This window comes from Urtica dioica, chromosome 4 (genome assembly GCF_054948205.1).
Source record: "Urtica dioica subsp. dioica isolate 48M chromosome 4, U.dioica_male_clone48M_v1_H2, whole genome shotgun sequence".
NCBI classification, from domain to species: Eukaryota; Viridiplantae; Streptophyta; class Magnoliopsida; order Rosales; family Urticaceae; genus Urtica; species Urtica dioica.
Window position 1 is genome coordinate 1,142,297 of NC_142759.1, and position 21,360 is coordinate 1,163,656.

At 35.2% G+C, this 21,360-nt stretch overlaps 3 protein-coding genes across 5 annotated transcripts; all 3 read left to right on the forward strand.

Moving 5' to 3' along the window:
* The first annotated feature begins 1,185 nt into the window (after positions 1-1,185).
* LOC149399048 (putative sphingolipid transporter spinster homolog 2) lies at positions 1,186-6,440 on the forward strand. Of its 2 annotated transcripts, none has more exons than XM_089612683.1 (16): positions 1,186-1,371; positions 1,485-1,616; positions 2,286-2,387; positions 2,690-2,794; positions 2,920-2,995; positions 3,095-3,169; positions 3,315-3,417; positions 3,514-3,579; positions 3,752-3,794; positions 4,193-4,290; positions 4,467-4,543; positions 4,641-4,754; positions 4,876-4,995; positions 5,105-5,233; positions 5,431-5,509; positions 5,762-6,440. In XM_089612683.1, the coding sequence occupies exons 1-16, from the start codon at positions 1,313-1,315 to the stop codon at positions 5,896-5,898; spliced, it is 1,515 nt and encodes a 504-aa protein (XP_089468809.1). In that variant the 5' UTR covers positions 1,186-1,312; the 3' UTR covers positions 5,899-6,440. The 2 variants fall into 2 exon arrangements, with proteins under 2 accessions (XP_089468809.1, XP_089468810.1); XM_089612684.1 differs by having other exon boundaries at positions 3,758-3,794.
* A 4,045-nt stretch (positions 6,441-10,485) lies between these two features.
* Positions 10,486-16,045, forward strand: LOC149399049 (P-loop containing nucleoside triphosphate hydrolases superfamily protein). Of its 2 annotated transcripts, none has more exons than XM_089613500.1 (15): positions 10,486-10,847; positions 10,948-11,019; positions 11,114-11,230; positions 11,673-11,761; positions 12,089-12,233; positions 12,317-12,412; positions 12,518-12,609; positions 12,980-13,228; positions 13,338-13,488; positions 13,619-13,681; positions 13,766-14,002; positions 14,137-14,241; positions 14,371-14,484; positions 14,756-15,271; positions 15,556-16,045. In XM_089613500.1, the coding sequence occupies exons 1-15, from the start codon at positions 10,800-10,802 to the stop codon at positions 15,790-15,792; spliced, it is 2,331 nt and encodes a 776-aa protein (XP_089469626.1). In that variant the 5' UTR covers positions 10,486-10,799; the 3' UTR covers positions 15,793-16,045. The 2 variants fall into 2 exon arrangements, with proteins under 2 accessions (XP_089469626.1, XP_089469625.1); XM_089613499.1 differs by having other exon boundaries at positions 15,547-16,044.
* A 632-nt stretch (positions 16,046-16,677) lies between these two features.
* WDR5A (Transducin/WD40 repeat-like superfamily protein) lies at positions 16,678-19,462 on the forward strand. The gene is made up of 2 exons (XM_089610935.1): positions 16,678-17,441; positions 18,902-19,462. The coding sequence occupies exons 1-2, from the start codon at positions 16,809-16,811 to the stop codon at positions 19,184-19,186; spliced, it is 918 nt and encodes a 305-aa protein (XP_089467061.1). The 5' UTR covers positions 16,678-16,808; the 3' UTR covers positions 19,187-19,462.
* Positions 19,463-21,360: the final 1,898 nt, after the last annotated feature.

Consider the following 21,360-nt stretch of genomic DNA (forward strand, 5'->3'; position numbering starts at 1 on the left):
ATCCTTATTCATCTAACAAAAGAGCAATTGTGGATATGACTTGTTGTATCGAGTGTGTTAGCTGTACTTGTAGTAAGTAATTGATAAAAAAAAATTGTTGAAAAAACAAAAGCAATAAACTTTGGTTTTTTTTTTTTTTTAAATCCAACTCACTAAGACGCTTGAAACATTTGATTTGTAATCTAGTTTACGTTTTAAACATGTTTAAAATTTAGTCGCATTTGGTGATGTGGACTCATTAATCAGATAGTATTTTTACACAATTGTCTTAAATATTTTCATACGTTAGTTTTGGTAAATATATGCAGACTAATTTAGTAAAATAAACGAAACGTTTACTAATTTCTTAAAATCTAGTTTGAAATTTGCTAAATAGTTACCTCATCTTTTTTTTTAATTAAGAAAAAGTTAATACAAGATAAGCATCCTCAAATAAATACTACAATACAGGAGAAAAATCCTGATTGATGGACACAAAGATATTTTAGAGGGAAAATAACACATATATACCCATGTGTTTTAGTGAAATGTCGAGTTTAACCTTTGATTTTGAAAAACGTCGAGTTCATACCCTCTGTTTAACTAAAATGACGAAATTATACCTTGAAATAGATAATAGTATCACAAATCTCCATTTCATTGATATTAACTCTTATATAAGAAAAATCGAATAAAATCTAAACCAGTATCCTAACTTCCAAATTCCCAATTTTGAAATAAAAATAGCCTCAAATTGAAATTAAATAATAAATTCATATCTCCTAAGAGATGACTTCATTTCGTGTTCGAATTGCAACTCTGAATCCTGGATTCTCTGTTCCAATCGGCGATTTTGATGACTATCAACTGTCGATTTTTACCCCTTGCCTATTTTTGTGTTCTTCGCGATTAAGGGACTGCATATGTTGCGCGAAAGAATAAAGATAATTGGTGTTTACATAAAAATATTATAGTCAACATCAATGGAAAGTCAATAAAAAGAAGATTTGTGGCACAGTTATCTATTTCAGAATATAATTTCATCATTTTAATTAAACAGATGGTATGAACTCGACATTTTTGAAAATTAAAAGTTAAACTCGATATTTCACTTAAACACAAGATATATATCTGTAATTTAAAGAAAGAATTTTATATGTGTATACATAAATAAATAAATAAAGAGATAATTGGAAGGAATTTTTTGTCATACGTAATACGTTTGGTTGCTTTACTTTCAAAGATAGGCAAGAAAAAGAAAAAGAAAAGGAAAAAAAAAAATCTTCATTTTCCTCGCAGTAAGAAAATAATCCTCAGAAGACTCAGAGCTCCAATGGCGACTAGTACAAACGACGGCTCGAATTCCCTTCCTTCATGGTACACGGCAAAGAGGTCCGTTAGAAAGCTGAACATTTTTTTCTTTTTCTTTCTGTTCCGTCTCCGATTAGGTATTTCAGTGTCAAAAGTGTTTGCGACGAATTTTTAAGTTGACGAAATGAAATCAGGTTGCTCTTGATCTTCTGCGTGATCAACATGCTAAATTACGTGGATCGCGGAGCGATTGCGAGCAATGGCGTCAATGGAAGTCTCGAGACTTGCAACGACTCTGGAATTTGTTCCTCGGCTACTGGAATCCAGTGAGATTTTCTTACCCGAAATTATATATATATATATATATATATATATATATATATATATATTCTATATTGTAGTTGTATATGCGAAAATTGCGATGGCAAACCAATTTTTACTTGTGTTTGATATGCAAGAATCCAATTGAATCTTATCAACGAGAATTCCATCGGTGCATTCTTACATCCAGGAGTCTATTTTATTTTATTTATTTATTTGGGAACAACAAAGTTTGAATTAGGGCTTGGTTGATCACATTAATATATACTCTTTTTTTTATTTGTGTGTGTGTGTGTGTGTGTGTGTGTGTGTGTAAATTAAGTTACAAGTTGTTGTAAATGATGCTTGAGTTTTCTTTTTACTAAAAAATAAAGTATAATTTGAGGTTATTTTATGCTTTTGTTAAGACTACCTAGATTCAAGGTAATTATAATACTTGGATATATACCTAGAATTCATTAATTATATGTTGGTCTTTGAAAGGTCGAGGACTAATGTCTCAAACACTAAGCCTTCAGCTGATAAGTTGAGGAAGATATTTGAAGAGAGGAATGAAATCCTCTGCCTAGTAAACTAGTCCAAGTAAAATTAGCCTTTCTTATTGATATGTGCAACGGCCATTTTCTTCATGGGGTTCCTCGGTTTTGATATATTAGTCGCTACTTTCTCTGCAGGGGTGATTTTGACTTGAATAATTTTCAAGATGGTGTTCTTTCGTCTGCTTTTATGGTTGGACTTCTTGTGGCTTCACCGATATTTGCGTCCTTGTCTAAGAGGTGAGTACTTACTAAAACTTATCTTTTTTTTTTTTTGGTTACGCCTTGACAGTTTTAATTTTGTTAAGAGTCTAGGTATTGAGGAGGGTATAAGAATAACAAGAGATAATTAGGGGACTAGAAGTTAGTCTATGAGAGACTAGAGTGACTGAAGAATAAATTCCCATTTGGGAGAGCACGGATCTCTTGAAAGTCCGATATCGACCATTGTAGTTTATTTCATTTAAATTTCATTTAATCCAAAAATAATATCAATTCATGATATCAGTGTTTATAACTTTGTATTCGTTTTTTTCTTGCAGCCACAATCCTTTTAGGCTTATCGGAGTTGGTTTATCCATATGGACTTTTGCAACAGCTGGTTGTGGCGCTTCATTTGATTTTTGGTCTATCACGTTTTTCCGTATGTATGTATATAAAAAAAAATTAAAAAAAAAGCTACGAAGATCCTTCCGATTGCTATTTATTTGCTTCTATATGATCTAATCTTCGGTCCGTATAATGACATTATTACATTGTGTTCTTCTTCCAGGCTTGTGGGTGTTGGGGAGGCGTCTTTTATAAGTCTCGCTGCTCCGTTTATTGATGACAATGCTCCAGCTGCTCAGGTTTAATTTTTCTCTCGGCTTTCCTTTGGATTCTGACTATTTTACTGATTGTAAATTATCGTAAGACCTAAATTAGCCTTGTCTGTTTGTTGATCCCAGAAAACTGCATGGCTTGCGATGTTTTACATGTGCATACCTACTGGAATTGCACTAGGATATGTTTATGGCGGTTTTGTAAGTCTCAATCTCCCTCGTGATTTTAGTGAAGAACAATCATGTTCATAGATTTCTGAATTATTTCACTTGTTTGATTGTTTATGCATGTTATAGAGCCTCATACTTATTTAGTATCTCCTGTGATGCTTTATCTCTCTCTTAGGTTGGAAGCTTTTTCAATTGGCGTCTTGCCTTTTGGGGAGAAGCAATTCTCATGCTCCCATTTGCTGTTCTAGGATTTATAGTAAAACCATTGCCTCTAAAAGGTGAATGTTTGGAAATTAGTAATCTATTTATGGACAAAATCTGGTATCTTGCTACTTTCTTCTTCTTACTCATCACCTCTCAACTTTTGGACATAGGTTTTGCGTACACTGACTCAAGCAAGGGATTGAATACTATTGAAGCAACTCACTCGGTGGTTGGAGGTAATGCAAGATCTTATTAAGTTATTGCTACTTTTGCTAGTTTTTAAATTTTATAATGTAAATTTGGGGATAGATTTATTGATCTTCAGGTTATTATATGCTTTCATATGATCTTCATACTATCATCTATTCAAGTTTCTTTTACTGAGGTGTGATTTACTTGTAACCGAAGGAGCAGATGATCATGAGCTCACCGAGTCTAGTAAGACTACTAGGTAAGTGGACATTTCTTACATTTTCAGTAAGTTCCAAATCATTACACTTTTGCATTTCAAAAAAGGAAAACTAACAATAAAATTAAAAAATTAAAAGCTCTGAACATTTTATTACGTGTTTTCCATCGAATATAAAGTTTTTAACCTGGCTGCTCTGTAAAACTAATTATAACTTGGACTGGATACACCAGTTCATGATGGAGATTGTTTAAATATTTGAGCATTCTTCTAAAAGGAACAAGAATAGACCCCTTTTTCTATTTATCTTGACCATAAATCTTTGCTTTTATTGTCATCTGAATTCGGTTGATAAAGAAAATATTAGGCAGAATGAGTGTAACTAAATATCAGAAATAGGTTACTCTTTTACGTTGGTGTCTGAACTAGTGCTGTTTCAGGTCGTCTCCTACATCAAAACTAGGAGACCAAGTCTCCAAATTTCTGAAAGATATGGAAGTCCTTTTGCTGGATAAAGTGTATCTTATCAACGTTTTAGGTGCTCTCAAATTACTTTTGACTTGTTAATTCATTCAAGTCATTTTTTGGCATTTGAGAAATGAAAAATAAAAAGAAATTAAGTCACCATATGTTAATCATCCAAGTGAAGATCTTGTGGTTAAATATTTTGAACTGTTCACCTGAAACTTTTTCTATATCAACCGACTTTCACAGGATACATTTCATACAACTTTGTAATTGGTGCTTATTCCTACTGGGGGCCTAAAGCTGGATACAACATTTTCCATATGGTATAATTATGTTAGTCCTTTTAGAACTGTAAGAAATTTTCATTTCGGCCTATAAATTGTACTGGATGATATTTTAATAAAATGAATCCATTGACAGGATAATGCAGATCTGTTATTCGGTGGAGTAACAATCGTATGTGGAATTCTGGGCACAATTTCTGGAGGCTTGATTCTTGATAACATGAATGCCACCATTTCAAACGCCTTCAAGGTTGAGTTCTCTCTTTCGAAATCATTCTTTTGAAGAGCCTAAGAGGTTTATATTTGAGTAGAAATTGCCGTACCGAAATTGTCTTGAATATTAGGCACTTGAGATTTTCTTTCATTTGCAGCTACTTTCGGGAGCAACGTTTCTAGGTGCAGTATTTTGCTTCGCTGCCTTTTGCATGAAGAACTTGTACGCTTTCCTGGCTCTTTTTGCAATTGGAGAGCTACTAGTATTTGCAACGCAGGTAAAGATTGTTCATTGCTTGAGAGTATACAAGGGTTGGGTTAGCTGTTATTAAGTTTCTGATCATCCCATTTCACTAACTTTTAATCATCATCACAATGCATGTGAAGGCTCCGGTTAATTACGTTTGTCTCCGTTGCGTAAAGCCAAGCCTGAGGCCACTATCAATGGCTATGTCAACCGTTTCTATCCACATATTCGGAGATGTTCCTTCGGCTCCGCTTGTTGGGGTCCTCCAGGTAAAGCCTTCAAAGCTTCTTCTGTTAAATGTAAAAAAAAAATATAAATAGATCATTATGTGTGGGAGAGATTAAATTTATCAATTAAAAAAAGTATTGATTGTGTCTCAGAAGCTTATCACCTTATGGTTCTATCTCGAATACGTAAATTTTGCCTTATGTTTTACGGGGTTTGTATGTTTTATATGTGATTGTAGGATCATTTGAACAACTGGAGGGAAACGACTCTGATATTGACTTCCATACTGTTTCTTGCTGCTGGAATATGGTTCATGGGTAAGTGTGTTAAACCCGGAAGGGTAAATTAGTACTTTATTTCATTATTTTCGTTATTTATTTATTTAATTATATTTTAGTACAAATAAATCATTGTGGTGAGTCATTTTATTTTCTTTAGTCCTAGAGCAGCGTACTTCAACATTAAACTTGCTATTCCAACTGATTATCATCACAAAAGATCTGGTTGCTGTTTTTTTTTCTTTCTTCTAATATTAAAGTGCGTGCTTTATGATTTTTTTTTTTCTACAGGTATTTTTCTGAATAGTTCGGACATGTCCATCGAGGACGAAGAAAGTCAGGTATCGACGGTCAACAGAGCCAACACAAAGCCATTGCTCGTAGAAAATCGAGAAGGCCAAGCTCTTAATGACAGCATAGAAACGTAAATCTTCTCGAGAGACTTACAATCGATCAGTGGTACAGCTTTTTACACTTGACACTATATATATGCTTAACCACCACAGTTACTTACGTGGTATAGCCAAAATTACTGCCCATACTCAAAATGTTTAATTGCTTTTAAGGGAAAGCAACGATTGTGAGGTATAAATGCGTTTCCAAGTTTTGGAAAGAAAGAAAGAAAAAAGAAAAAAAAAGCAAAGCAAAGTTGGCGCTTTTGAAAGGACTTTAGTTGATTAGTGTACAGCTGTGCCTGTGAATTGCTATGTAAAAATATCTTATTCGCTGTGATATATTCTATATAATATGCAAATATTTATGTGACTCGGTAGTTGCTTAAACTTGCATCATTCTTTTAAAAGGGCCGTTTGGAGTTTCTGCTCATTTTGATGGGTAGTTTTAATTCCATCTGTATTTACCATCATAAAAAGGTCCGATGAGTTTGAGAAGCATTTGATGTGGCTGATTATGCTATATAAATTATGATTATTGGAGTGTTTTAATATTAAAAAAAAAAAAACAAAAAAAACTTGCAGTCGAAGAGACTCGAGACATGGGAAATGATGATCCTTCTTTTAGGAACCCATCTTGCTGACCGGGATTTTTCGGTGGACATTTATTTTTCAGGTTTTCTTTAGGAAAAATTACACAAAATAGCCATTTAAAACCATGTTGTCAAAATATTAAATAGCCATTATCTAGGCAGTTTATATTCCTAATATGATTAAGATTGTAATTTGTTAGGTTTTTTTTTTTTTAAATCAATAAAGTGAACACTTTCCAGCTAAAGTAACTTAATCGCCAAGATAATGATGAGAGTTTAGGTTTATAGGAAAAGACCAGCCTTCTATTAATCAGAATTCTAGGGCTACCGTAATGATATTCAGATCTCGGGCTATACCACCATGACCTTCCCCACTTGAAATTATGATACTGAGATAAAGAGGAAATTCTGCGGATATCAATTTTTATGTTCATTCTTAAGGATACAGACTTCCATATACATTGGTTTTCTAAATTTAAAATTGTACCCAATAATATTTATAAACATTAAGAAAATTACGTTTGAAACATTGTTGGCGACGATTATTTTATGGGATTAAAAATTGTATTTGATGTTTGTAAAATAAGTTTTGAAAAGTCAATACACCAGATAATTTCTTCAGGAAGAAAAGATATGATGAAGATATTTCAAATGAAAAATTACATGATAGTGATATATAAATTCACTTCATGAAAAGTTCTACAAACATAGTGAAAAATCTAATTTATTTTTTCTGCTTTTTTTCTTTTTGCACCACATCATTTATTTTTTCTTCGAAATCAAACAGATTTTTGCATGTATTCAACAAGTATTTCATACATATTGCAGCTATAATTAAGATGCTCATTTGTTAGCTATTGCAAGAAATATACGTGTACTCAAGCAATACGCTATCTAATTGAAAAGTAACATTCATCCAGATTCCAAAACACAAAAAAGGTTAATCACATCATCCAAAGTTGGTAGTTGAAGCACTAATTAATTTTCTAAAAGAAGCATAGTACTTGACAAACATAAAAAATAGAAAATAAAATAAGGAATTGATGCTTTCAATTGTCCATGGTAATGGGTGCCATAACACATGTTGGTAAGGACATATATAGCTACACTTGACCCACATTGAAACCATAATATCATAACTTATTTTTTTGTATATTTTTGTTAGATTCCTTTTGCAGATACCCCATATTCTTTCATTTAAAATCTATCCATGAGCTGCGAAGTTTGCGTGTGACGTTACATTATTGGCAGGAAATTGTTAAAATCATTGGACCGGCTAAATTAAGGCCTGGAAATTGTTTCTCGGATAAATTAATGCGCACACAACTAGATTTGATCAAGTACGATCATACATCCACTCTTGTATTGCGTGCTATATATGTATTTAATGGTACCACTAAATTAAGGATTTTTTTAATTATTATGTGAAATTGACCTACTATGTAGTTAAAAACTTAAAATAGACAATATTTATTGAAGAAAAAGCTCGGCACTGAATTAGTGACTCTTTGGATGGTTACATATTGGCAAGATAGTTCAAGCGACATTCGCATCCAATATCAAATTCGCATCCAAAACTAATTTAAAAAGAAACCCATTTAAAAATACTTTTCTTTGATGATGCTCAGTGATATTTTTTTATGCGACAAAGTTGTCCGAAGCTAAAAATTCAATTTGTCTTAGTGTATTATAATAATAACTAAAGTACTTTCATTTTGTTTCTAAGAATTGGTTTTTTAGAATAATCAAATTTATAGGTAAAGTTAAAATGATTCCTATAATAACTATAAGGAAAATAACAAACATATTTTTATTTGGGTCAAGCGACTATATAGTGAAATAGAACTTAAACTTTTGCAAAATAGCCATAGTTTGCCAATTATAAGCAAACTAGCCAAAGTAAGATTAATCTAGGTTGGATTAAATTTAATCCAAACGAACTATAAAGACAGAATGTAAGCTTATGAAGGCTGGATTAAAATTAATCGAGGCAGGATTAAAAGTCGTAGTACTCTCAATTGGCTATTTTGATATACCTAATGAAACTATGGCTATTTTGCAAAAGTCATAGTTTGAATGGGCTACTTCATATCATTTTTCCTTTTTTTTATAATCCGGTCAAAATTCATGTGTTTTACAAAACCTCTTGTTAATTTTTGAAATTCCAAAGTAGGTGATTTTCTATATATTTTTTACGATTTTGCCCTTTTACTTTTTATTCAAAAATTATTATACACACGCATCAAAAGACTTAACTTAAATTTTTGACATAGTTGGATTTATATTATCTTCAAACATAGGTTAAGGCTACGTTTGGACCACACCTTTTTCATGGTAACCACATTGTGTTTCCCAATCATTTGGCACTCATCTAAGAGACCTTTTTCCTATGGCCAAACTTGTTTCATTTCTTTTTATTATTCCTTTTACTCATTAGATTTAGTTTTATCGAAACCTATATTTTCCTTTGGTGGTCCACAAATTTATTTCAATGCATGCATATATGCATATCATCATCAACCAGGACCATATCTCAATCCATGAAATTTCGAATGCATGTTGGTGTCTGAAATATTGCCATGGAACGACATTAAACGTGCTTGTCACTTATTCATATTGAGATTTATGGAGCTGAATTAAGTTTTTTTTTCATTTTTTTTATATGATCTTAGCTTTATAACTTGTTAAAAAAAATTAAAAACTTCATGGTTGCAGCGTTGTATATATATATATATATAAAAAAAATTAAACAAATAAATTATGCCGTATCAGGGAAAAATAATTATTCAAAATGTTATTTAAGTTTTCTCGTATCTTATAATATTTACTTAGAAATTAGTCCATTAATAAATGCCACAATTTTATTTATATCTCTAGTTTGATAAAATAAATAAAAAATCGGTTTTAAGGAAATTCCAACTGGACGTTTTTAAAAAAAGGACTTATTTAAATTGACCTAAGATCCAAACCGGCCATAGATCGAGTAATAAACAAGTCAAAGATACATATGTTCCAATATTCTTATCTACTGATGATCAAGTCTTGTGTTTACATTTATTGAATTTCATTTTTTAAATTTGCATAGCACGACTAATTAAGAGACAGCCATATCAGGTGTATTTATTTAAGCAGGCTAAGCAACATTTTAAATACAGTATTTTTTGTATGATTAAACTAAAGAGCAAGAAAATAGACTAATCACACAAGAATAGTTTTTTTACGCACAAAATACAGCAATTCTAAGACAATTTTTTATTTCTTCTCTTGGCTTTGAAAAATCCATTACATTGGTGTCAAAGTAATATAAAACTAGGCAAACATGTCTTCCTCATTCGAAGCAAACAAATTGGAACATAAATGACCAACAAAACAAATTTGGTTACCACGTTGTGTTGCTTGTAGTAATGTTCCCAATGAGACAATCTTTACATGATTGTATAGTTTTATATTTCACACAAACTTTACAACTCGCACGTGTGAGGTATTACAGAACGCCTTTTTCCCTACCTTGGATTTTTTTTTTTAAAGGTCCTACCCTACCGTGGATTTTATTAGATTATTTTTGTGACCATACCTCTTTGTACGAATCTTTCAACAAAATAATAAAAAGACAGAAAGACAATTAAAAACAATAAAAGGACTGATTTGTAAAAATTAAAATAGGTAACTTCAGAGATCACGGCCCAAACTGCCAAAAGAAAATAATTAGTACTGTCATCAAACTTCAAATCATAAAACGACAAAATCCCATTCGTAGTCCCACAGAGATCAAGAATCCCATTTTTGTCCCGAGCTAAAACCAATCAACGGTCACGATCTTTCACGAAAACCCACCGTAACGTTGATAGTCATTTATTGTGCATATCAAATACCAATCAGTACGTTATATAGTCTTATACCGTAGACCACATAATAATTTTTTCTGCCAACTAAGCTTTTTTTTTTTTTTTTTAATTTCTTCTTTCATTCTCTCTCTTCACGTACGTATTTAGTTTAATCTCGCTCTCTCTCACTACATTTTCTCGCGACTCTGAAATTTGTCCGCTCATAAATTAAAAAAAAAAACTGTGAAATTCCCGAGAAAATGAAACGCCGGTCTCTCATGGATTCCGTTTCGGAAGATTTGCGGTTTTCGCTCTTCGCGCCTCGTTCTTCTTCTTCTTCCTCTTTATGAGTGGTTTTCCTTCTCTTTTCATCCAAACAGAAAATAAATCCCTTACTTGTTTCTCGTTTTCTGGGAAAATATGTGGCTCTGAAAGAAGAGCCTGTTTTTTTTTTGGTTTGGTGAACTTGCGAGTTCGGAAAGCTAAAAATCGAAGAAGAAGTCGATGAGAATACGAAGAAATGCCAAGCATTAGAGCACCGGCTTCGAAGAAAACCACAACTCTCACTGTAAGTATATGTGTAAGCATTGATGTATATATACATTCACGTGTATCTGCGAAGTTGTATCTGCATTGTTGTCTTTTCTGATCGCATTGATTCGATACAGGTTGCGGTGAAATGCCGACCATTGGCGGCTAGGCGACGAGGACGCGATATTGTTCGAGTGATTGACAGCAAGGTTTTGTGGAGACTTTGAAGCTTTTTTCCCGGTTTTAGGTTTTTTTTTTTTTTTTATTTGTTGATTTCAGGAATGTTTGTTTGAATTTTTGTAGGAAGTGCTTGTTCTGGACCCTGACTTGTCCAAGGACTACCTTGATCGCATACAGAATCGAACGAAGGAGAAAAAGTACAGTTTCGATTACGCTTTCGGACCTGATTGTGCCAATTCGGTAAATTAAATTTGAAATGCATTTTTTTCTTCTTTAATTGACTGAATGTTTGCTTAGAAGAAGAAGATACTGCTATAAATGCGTTTTGTCAAAGACAATCAATAAGTTATAAATTGATTGGGATTGGTTTTTATTATTATTATTGGAATAATGTGATACTTCTGAAAATGAAATATCTATGTTAATGGATTAAAAAAAAAATTACTAGTTATTTTATTTTATTTTTCTAATCTTGTGTTTAAAGTTTAAACTACCCTTTCGGATCATTAAAAAAAAGTTTTGTTCTTCTTGTGAGTTTTAATTGAATAGTGCTGTTATGATCACTAATTTGGCTGGCCAGGCGCTATAAATTGGGTCAAAAGACATATGTAGGATTTAATTATTTATTTTTTAGGATAGTTATAGTTTGAGTTATTTGTCTGATGATCAGTGTACCGTACAGGATGTTTACACAAAATGTATATCTTCTGTGATCTCCGGTGTTGTTCAAGGTCTCAATGCAACTGTTTTCGCCTATGGTTCAACCGGAAGGTAAACATAAAAAATATATATTCCTGTTTGAACTTTACAATACTTCAATTCTCATACATGTAAGTTTAGCTTGACTTTGTGTGTCTATAGTAAAAGTTAAACCCTCATAAACTCCCATATCTTATGGTGTTATGAATTTAGGATGCTTAATTGAGCTCATCATTTTTTATTATTGATGTATGACAGCGATGAAAGGCTTGATTTTCTTTAAATAACCATGCATTATGATACTCCTAAGGTCTCATAGGTTTTTGATATTGCACTTTTGTGTATATATAATATTTCCTTTGCAACTTTCTCATGCCTCTCAATTTATCATGCATTCAGCGGGAAAACCTACACAATGGTTGGGACCAAGAAGGATCCTGGACTCATGGCTCTTAGCCTCAACAGGATTTTTGATCTTATTCAAAGTGACAAGAATTCCGATGAATTTGAAGTTTTTTGTTCCTATCTCGAAGTCTACAATGAAGTATGTATGGTGTAACAATTGATCGAGAAAGCTGATCTATTCAGCACTTTTGCACTGAAAATTCTAATGATTGTCAAAACTAGGTAATCTATGATTTACTTGAAAAATCATCTGGACATTTGGAACTGAGAGAGGACCCAGAGCAAGGAATAACCGTCGCAGGGCTGAGATGCATCAAGGTTTGAGATTTTTATCTCATTTCAAATGATGTTTAAAGCCAATTTCATAAAATCTAGATTTTGAGTGTTGATGATAGTCCTTGATGAGTTGCGTTCTTTATTTAGGTCCAATCGGCTGATAGGATTCTTGAACTCTTGAACTTGGGGAATAGTCGAAGAAAAACTGAAAGCACAGAAGCTAATGCAACATCTTCCCGGTTAGTTTAAATTCTTTACCTGTCAGAGCATTAACGGTAGTGGACACCAGCATGATTTTTCATTTCAGAATTACCTCATGTTATATCTTTGCAAGGTATCTTATAGCCTCCGATTTTCAAACCTCTTTAACGTCGATAGTTTTTTTCTCAGAACTAGCAACCTCATACACGTAAGATATTGATATTGCATGTTTTATATGGAATATGTTCACTTTCTGGAGGTACTTTCGCTTGAGAAATCTGACTCAACTAGATACGTAGAAGAAAGCAAACAATATTGAACTTTCATTCACAAAACTATGGCATTGCCTGCCCATTCGTAGCATTTTTTTTACGGCGATCTCATTATGGGCCGTTTCTGCATGACTAGATCACATGCTGTTCTGGAGATTACTGTGAAAAGGAAGCAGAGGAACAAGTATCGGAATCAAGTAATGCACGGAAAACTTGCACTAGTAGATCTTGCTGGAAGTGAACGAGCCTCAGAAACAAATAATGGGGGCCACAAATTAAGAGATGGGGCTAATATTAACCGTTCACTTCTTGCTCTAGCAAACTGCATTAATGCTCTGGGTAAACACCACAAGAAGGGTCTGGCTTATGTTCCTTACAGAAATAGGTATTCACTGGCCAATTCAAGTTTACCAATTTAAGTGAAACACTGTCACTTTTTTTTTCTTCCTGTTTTCGTTTTCTTTTTCAAACTGTTAATTCAAGTGATTCTGCAGCAAATTGACACGAATACTAAAAGATGGTTTGAGTGGAAACTCGCAAACTGTCATGGTTGCAACTATATCCCCGTCTGACAATCAGTATCAGCACACTGTAAATACCTTGAAATATGCCGACCGAGCAAAGGAAATAAAGACACACATCCAGGTATGATTGAGACTATAGTTTTGTTAAAAAGCCTGAATACATTTCATTTATCACCCTTTAGCAATTGACTCTTTATTATCATCGAGTCAATTCTCTTATAATAATAAGATGCTCTTTTTTTTTTTTCTAGAAAAATATCGGTACAATTGATTCCCATGTTTCAGACTACCAGAGGATGATTGACGGTCTTCAGGTAAGCTTTTAAAAATGGGTTCTTTCTCTTCTCCATTTTTAACACATATTAAAAATAATTCATGTGATATTAATATTTGCACAGGTCGAGGTTGGCCGATTGAAGAAAGAATTGGCTGATAAAGATTCACAACTGAGCATCAAACCGGCTGAGAGGGGTGCTGATGATGAGCTATCATGGCTGAATACTTTGAGCCACGAAACCAGTGAAAATGTACATGAAAGGATAAACCTACAAAAGGCATTGTATGAGCTTGAAGAAACTAACCTCCGTAACCGCACCGAGCTTCAACAGCTGGATGACGCTATTGCTAAACAACAGGTATGTGGGGTTCTGAAGAAAATGCATTACCTTTTGTGTGACTTCTGAATTTCAGTTTATTGTGTTGAAGTTTAAAATTTGTGGTAGAACAATGTTTGGCTAACAATGCTATAATTTTTTTGAATATGCCAAAGGCTGTTGAAAACGACGGATCAGTTTTTGAAGCTTTAAGATCAAGACGGCAAGTCATTTTGGACAACATCCGTGACAACGATGAAACTGGTGTCAACTATCAGAAGGTATGTTTTCTTCTTGTAGGAAACACCAACATTCTCTGTAGGAAATTGAATCCATAAGCTTTTAATTTTTTATATTCATATTTTTCAATGACTTTATAACCCTTTCTTTATCACCAACATTCTCTGTAGGAAATCGAATCTAATGAGAAATACCGATGTCATCTCCAAAATATGATAGAGGAGGCCATGAGTAACAACGGAAACAAAACATATCTGTGTATTCTTAGCCAATATAGGCTCTTGGTAAGTTATTCTTAGGGAAATATGGTCATTTGAAGCTTGAGGTTTTGCAAAACAGCCACGGTTCACCAACATGCTCAAGCGGCTAGTTCACTATTAAATGTGCAACCTCTTTTACTGCATTTCTCTTATATTTACTTGCTTGTTTTGAATACTTCCCGTGTAACGAACAAAGAAAAAGATACGACTGTTACTGTTTTTCACGCATAACGAGTATGATCCTTTCAAGAACTAGGTCAATCCTTGCTGATATACATACACACTCACGACACAGGGAATGGCAAACACGGAACTTCAGTGGGAAATGGCGATGAGGGACCAAGTGATCAACAACCAACGCGAAGCCGTGAGAAACATGTGGGACTTGCTCACCGGCTTGGGACTCGACGAGAGGAGGATATCGAAGCTCGCAGCCAAACGGGGAATAACAATAGAAGACTGGGCGAGAACGCCTATGCTCGGAATCTCCTCCGCGCCGGAATCAGCCTCCGGCAGAAAACCCCACCCATTTCCGGGAAGATTTACGGAACCGCCGCCGCCGCCGCTGAGCCACACGTTTCGCAGAGAAGAGCATCATCAAAGCTCGTCGTACGTTGTGGTGTCTCACGACCGGTCCCCGTGCAGCAGCGAGCATTGTGGTGGGGCCGGCCGCGGTGTTAGGCCATCGGGCGGTGCGTGGTTTAGGAGCCCCGATGAAGTCACCCGAGGCCTCCGAAGCTCGTGCCCGGAGATGAGAGTTCAGTCTTCTTCTCCGTGCGGCGAAACCTGCGCTTCCGCTTCTCAACGAAAGGTATTAAAGCCTCAATCTATTTATTTATTTATTGCAGCATTATAGTTCTGTTAATAAAATCTATCACGTTTAAATAAAAATAAAACAATTTTGGATTGTTATAGTAAGATTGTGGTTTTTTTTTATAAAAAAGGGACTAGCTATGATAAATTCGATGGTTTGATGATCATTTTGCTAGACTTTTTGTGCTAAAAAAATCCAAAATCGAAAAATAAATCAAAATTTTTGTTGTATTTTTTATGTTGTTTGTTTGCTCATATTGAGTATCGTTTTAGTTTACACAGGAGGAGTGGAATAGTAGGTCGAGGCAAGAAATGTTTGAGAGAAGTCCGTGTGGCAGCACGACGACGAGGTGTTTGTTTGGTTACGGCCACTCTGAGCAAAGCTCTTCAGGAATTCAAAATCCCGGTTATGTTTTCCCTAACATGCCTGCTTTTACTACTTCTATAAGTACAGGCTCGATTTCTTATACTTCAAGTAACACCAATTCGAGTGCTCACATCCCCCGCAATTTTGTGTAGTCCATAGAAAATCTCTTGTTTGCATTCCACTTGTACATAGGCTAGGTTTGACTTGTATAAATGTTTTTTTTAGGAGAGGTGTGGATTTTGTGTGAGAAGTGCTTGGTCACTAAAAAGGTCTATCGTTGTGCTTGTACATAAATCTCATGATTTGAACTGAACTAGGTAGGAAAATATCATTTTGTTCCCAAGTTTCTCTGGGCAAATTGTACTCTCTTTTTTTTTTTTGTTGGCTACTCGCATAAAACGTGTCACGTGCAATTCCATCGAAATTACGAGTCTCTTGTGTTTCTCAATAGCGAATGCTCTTCACTATAGTGCCGCCTAAAACCATATCTCCGTTTTACAGTATATTTTCCTGTTAAAATTTTACCTTAATAAGATTAAATTACTCTACTATGGTTTTTCTTAAAAAAAAATTAAAAAAAACCTTGTCTATTTAATTTTAAACCATAAAATTGTTCTCAATTTAATGGTTTCAAATATATGAATGCGTGTTACTGTATCTTTACATATTTATTTATCCATTTTGTGTACCTTATAGTATAGATGAAGTCAGGACTCATGACCAAAAGACAAATCAAGTGTTGAAATCACTTTCAAACTTTGTTTATCAGAACAACCATTACAGTGTTAGAGTGACGTAGTTTAGCTATTCATTCCTTAAGATCGAGAAATTATTGAAATACCATTCCCATAAGAACGGAAAGTGAAAAAGTCAACATCTCATACTAAAAAACAGATCATGAAATGTATACATGACACAATTCTGTAGAGATAAATATAACTCGTGAGCTCCTTGAGAACAGAGATTAAGGATATGTGCCAATTTCGTTTATAAACTTGACAGAAGGATTTCTTATGCCAAAAACCAAAGGATGGAGGATGATTTTGCATCTAAAAATAATATAGGGACTAAAATGCATTAAACGAAGAAGATTAGGGACAGCAAAAAACAGTAACAACAAATAAAAGTGAAATAGAAAGCGAGAGGCAAAGCAGAGAAAGGAAGAACAATGTCAGAAGAAGCGAAACCCTACGCCGTGAGCCAAACCCTGTCCGGCCACACTCGCGCCGTCTCCGCCGTCAAATTCTCCCCCGACGGCCGTCTCTTAGCCTCCGCCTCCGCCGACAAAACCCTGATCACCTACTCCGCCGAAACCCTAACTCCGATCCACCACTTCTCCGGCCACCTCCACGGCGTCTCCGACCTGTCGTTCTCCCCCGACGCCCGTCTCCTCTGCTCCGCCTCCGACGACAAGACCCTGGGCCTGTGGGACGCCGGCGCCGGAACCCTAATAAAGTCCCTCCACGGCCACACCAACTACGTCTTCTGCGCCGCCTTCAGCCCCCACGGCAACACCCTCGTCTCCGGCTCCTTCGACGAGACCGTCAGGGTCTGGGACGTCAAGACCGCCAGGTGTCTCAAGGTCCTTCCCGCGCATTCCGATCCCGTCACCGCCGTCGATTTCAACCGCGACGGCTCTCTCATCGTTTCCAGTAGCTACGACGGCCTTTGCAGGATTTGGGACGCTTCCACTGGCCATTGCCTCAAAACCCTCATCGACGATGAGAACCCTCCGGTCTCGTTTGTTAAGTTCTCGCCTAACGGGAAGTTCATCCTCGTCGGAACTCTCGATAACGCTCTGGTTAGGATTTTCTCTTCTTCCTTTTTTGTTTGCCTTCCATGTGTTCGTTGAATTGCCTCACTGGGAAACATTCTCTTGCATAACATTTGAGACATAGTCAGTATCTTAAGTAAGATGTCAATGAAGTTGTGCTAATCTCTTAGCCTTAGAGAATTTTCTATTTTTAGCTTCTCCTTTATCACAATTCCTTGAGAAAATAGAATTATTGAACGTAGTCGGGGTAAAAGGATTTAGCTTTATGGATTGGGTTCTGATATTTTTTAATTCAAAATATCTATGAACTTATGCCAAGCTCAATTACGGTCGAATTTCCATGGTACATTATGCTCTCTTATATAGCATTTGAATTATAGTCTGTGTTGAAGGATTTAGTCTTAAACTCAATAAATCTTCAAGAATTTTAGCCTTAGATACAAAATTTGACTAAAATTTGACTAAAATTTTGGTGGTAAATTTGTGACTTGAGGTAATTCGGCGTGTTTAAAGAATTTGGAAACTTGTTTATGTGAACGTAGTCAGTATTAGAGATCTTAGCTTTACAGTCTGGGTTCCTGGGTTCTTTTTCCGACGAAAATTGTCTATTTAGTTGCCAAAAGTCATTAAATCTGAGAATTTTGGTACCACGTCATGTTATGGGTTCTTCTCTCTTTACATTTAAAGCTTGATGCGTAATTTTTTTTTTTTTAAGCTTTAGCTCATTTGGTTAACTTATACTTCGGCTCAGATTCAGGGGAACTGAATTCTCTCACTGAGTTCATTCTGTATTTTTAAGGAATTTGGATATTGTTTATTTGAACATAGTCAGCATTAAAGGACTTAGCTTTATGAACCAAGGTCATTTTTTTTACGAAAATTGTCATTAAGTTGTGCCAAAGTTATTAAATCTGAGAATTTCGGTGCCACATTATGTTTTTGGGTTCTTCACGTAAAGCTTGATGCGTAATTTTTTTTTTAAGCTTTAGCTCATTTGCTTAACTTCTTATACTTTGGCTCAGATTCAGGGGAACTGAATTCTCTCACTGAGATCATTCTGTATTTTTAAGGAATTTGGATATTGTTTACTTGAACGTGGTCAGCATTAAAGGACTTAGCTTTATGAACCGGATCCTGATTTTCTCAATTTAAAATGTTAATGAAGTCTGTCATACTCAATAATCCTTCGAATTTTGATGCTCTAGTATGTTTTCCTTGACTGCATTTTTGTCTTTGAATTTGAATATTGTTTATTTGAACATAGTCGGTGTTAAAGGATTTAATTGATGAACTGGGTTCTTAAAAAAAATATCTACCTAAAATGACAATGAAGTTATGGCAAACTCAATAAACCTTGGAGGATTAAATCCATGGTACATTATGTTCTTTGTGACAGCACTCTTGTCTCAGACTCGGGGGAATGAATCAAATTCTATCCGAGATCGATATTCTGTATTTAACGGGTGTTTGTTTTTCAATTTGAACAGAGGCTTTGGGATTTCGCAAAGGGAAAATTTCTGAAGACTTACACGGGCCACGTGAATTCAAAGTACTGCATTTCGTCAACGTTCTCGGTGACAAACGGTAAGCACATCGTTAGCGGATCCGAGGATAATTGTGTGTATATTTGGGATTTACAGTCCCGGAATATAGTCCAGAAATTGGAGGGTCACACTGATGCCGTTATTTCGGTTTCTTGTCACCCAAGCAAGAACATGATCGCCTCTGCTTCTTTGGGCAATGACAAGTCCGTCAAGATCTGGACTCATTAGCAGAGAAAGCTTTTGATCTATTAACTTTATCTGCTAATTATTTATAGTTAGTTTTCCCGTTTTCTTTTGTGCTATTGTGTGTATAAATGCACAATGAAGAGATGTTTTGTCCATAATGAATTAGATTAATTGACTTTTTATCTTTGCGAATACATTTTTGGTTTTGTTTAGTGAGAGGTTCGAAAGTCTTGAGGAGAGAGAATTTATGTGGAGACTTGACTTCTTCAACAGATCTTTTTCTTTATTTATCCTTTTATTTTTTATTATTTATGTTGAGACTCTTTGGAGCAAGTTGTGTTTTTATTCTCAAAGGCTTTTTGTTTTTATATTTATGATTTGTAAACATTAATCACGGGATGTATAATCCTAAAAAGTCTTTTGCTTTATGATTATTTACATAAATACCCCTTGAACTCCTGCACGTGTAACACTATGACCCTCAATTTGAAAATCGTACACAGCCAACCTTAAAATCCTGCATCGTAGCAAACTTAGATCTTCTGTCAAATATTTTTTACGGACGTTGGTGTGTGGTCACGTTTTTAGCACGTGACGAGGATAAAAATGTAATTGGATAAATATAAGTAATAATGAATTTGTCATCCCTCTCTCGTACGTCGCAGCTTCATCGTCTCGTTCTCGAACAACCCGCCGGATCCGGATCGGGACAGCGCCGCCGTACAGGACTTCCTCTCCCGTATGGAGTCCGATTTCAGAGCCCACCCGCTCTGGTCCGGCTGCTCCGACGACGAGCTCGACGGCGCCGGCGAGGTCACTCCCTGAATTTGGATAGAGAAAAGTCAACTGTAAAATGTAGATTGATGAACTGTAATTCACAGGGACTGGAGAAGTATGTGATGATCAAACTGTTCACTCGCGTGTTTGCTTCGCTTCCTGATGATGTGGACCTCGACGAGCGTCTCTCCCACAAGATAGCTCTCTTTCTCTCGGGCCTGTCGGTCGAATCGAACAGTACTCAGCAGCCCAGTAATCAAGCCGATCAAAATCCGGGTCAAATTCCCAGACCCGGGCCGAGAGAATCCTCAAGGCAACTGAGAGACTCTCCGCAGCGGCCCAGATCTTCCGAACCGAAATCTCGAGCCGATACAACACCTCTCGCAAAAGTGTTGTCCCTCTCGGACTTGGAGAACAAAGGGGCCGAACTGCTTTCGAAAGACGATCGGGCGGCCCTAGTGTTTCACGAGTACCCGTATCTAAGGTTTTTTTTTAACACGGAAGAAGAAGATGAACTAAGGTTTTTTTTTTAACTTCTCTTTAACGATTGGGGCATTTTGATACTTTCTTTTGTCACGTGCTAAAAACGTGACCACACACCCAACGTCCGTCAAAAATATGTGACGGAAGGACTATGTTTGTTATGATGCAAGATTTTAAGGTTGGCTGTGTACGGTTTTCAAATTGAGGGGACATAGTGTTACACGTGCATGAGTTCAAGGGGCATTGTTGTAAATAATCCTTTGCTTTATTAGACTCATTCTTGAAATTGGCTTTATTAACCCATGTGATGTTCTTAAAAAAAACGTTAACTGCTGTGATCCTTTTCCTATTGTTATTATAGCAGCTTTCAAATTAAAGAAAAGTAATATTTAAAGCCCTCTAGAATATAAATTTACCATTTCCGGATCCATTGATCTTCATGAAGATGTGTTTAAAATTTTAATAATGTGAATGTTTGTTAAACTTCTTAAAGAAAATCGACATGGAGTTTATTACGTAGACGAAGCAAATAAGAATTTTTTTTATTGCTAAAAAACTTGAAAAAAGTTAGAACTTAGAAGTATAACTTGAGTATTTAAATTTAAAAAAAAATACTAAACTCTATGCCTAGTTTTCACATAGTTCATAATTTGGGATATTTTTAATTATTAGACTATTAAACTATGATTTTAATTCAAGTTTTATTTAGAAATAAGATAGGAAGTTTGAAATTTAAATAGCTAGGCTTGATATCAAACGTCACTAGATTGATCATAGTTCATCATCCACGAAGCCCGAGTCACCATAACATATTAACACGCACGTGGCATAAATTTGAATACCGTTTTCATTCGGCGAAGTTGCTTTAAATGATACTCTCTGATTTATTTATCAAAACAAAAAACCCTCTTTCCTTTATAAAGTGGTGCGAGGAAAATGCTTTCTTTGTGCACGTT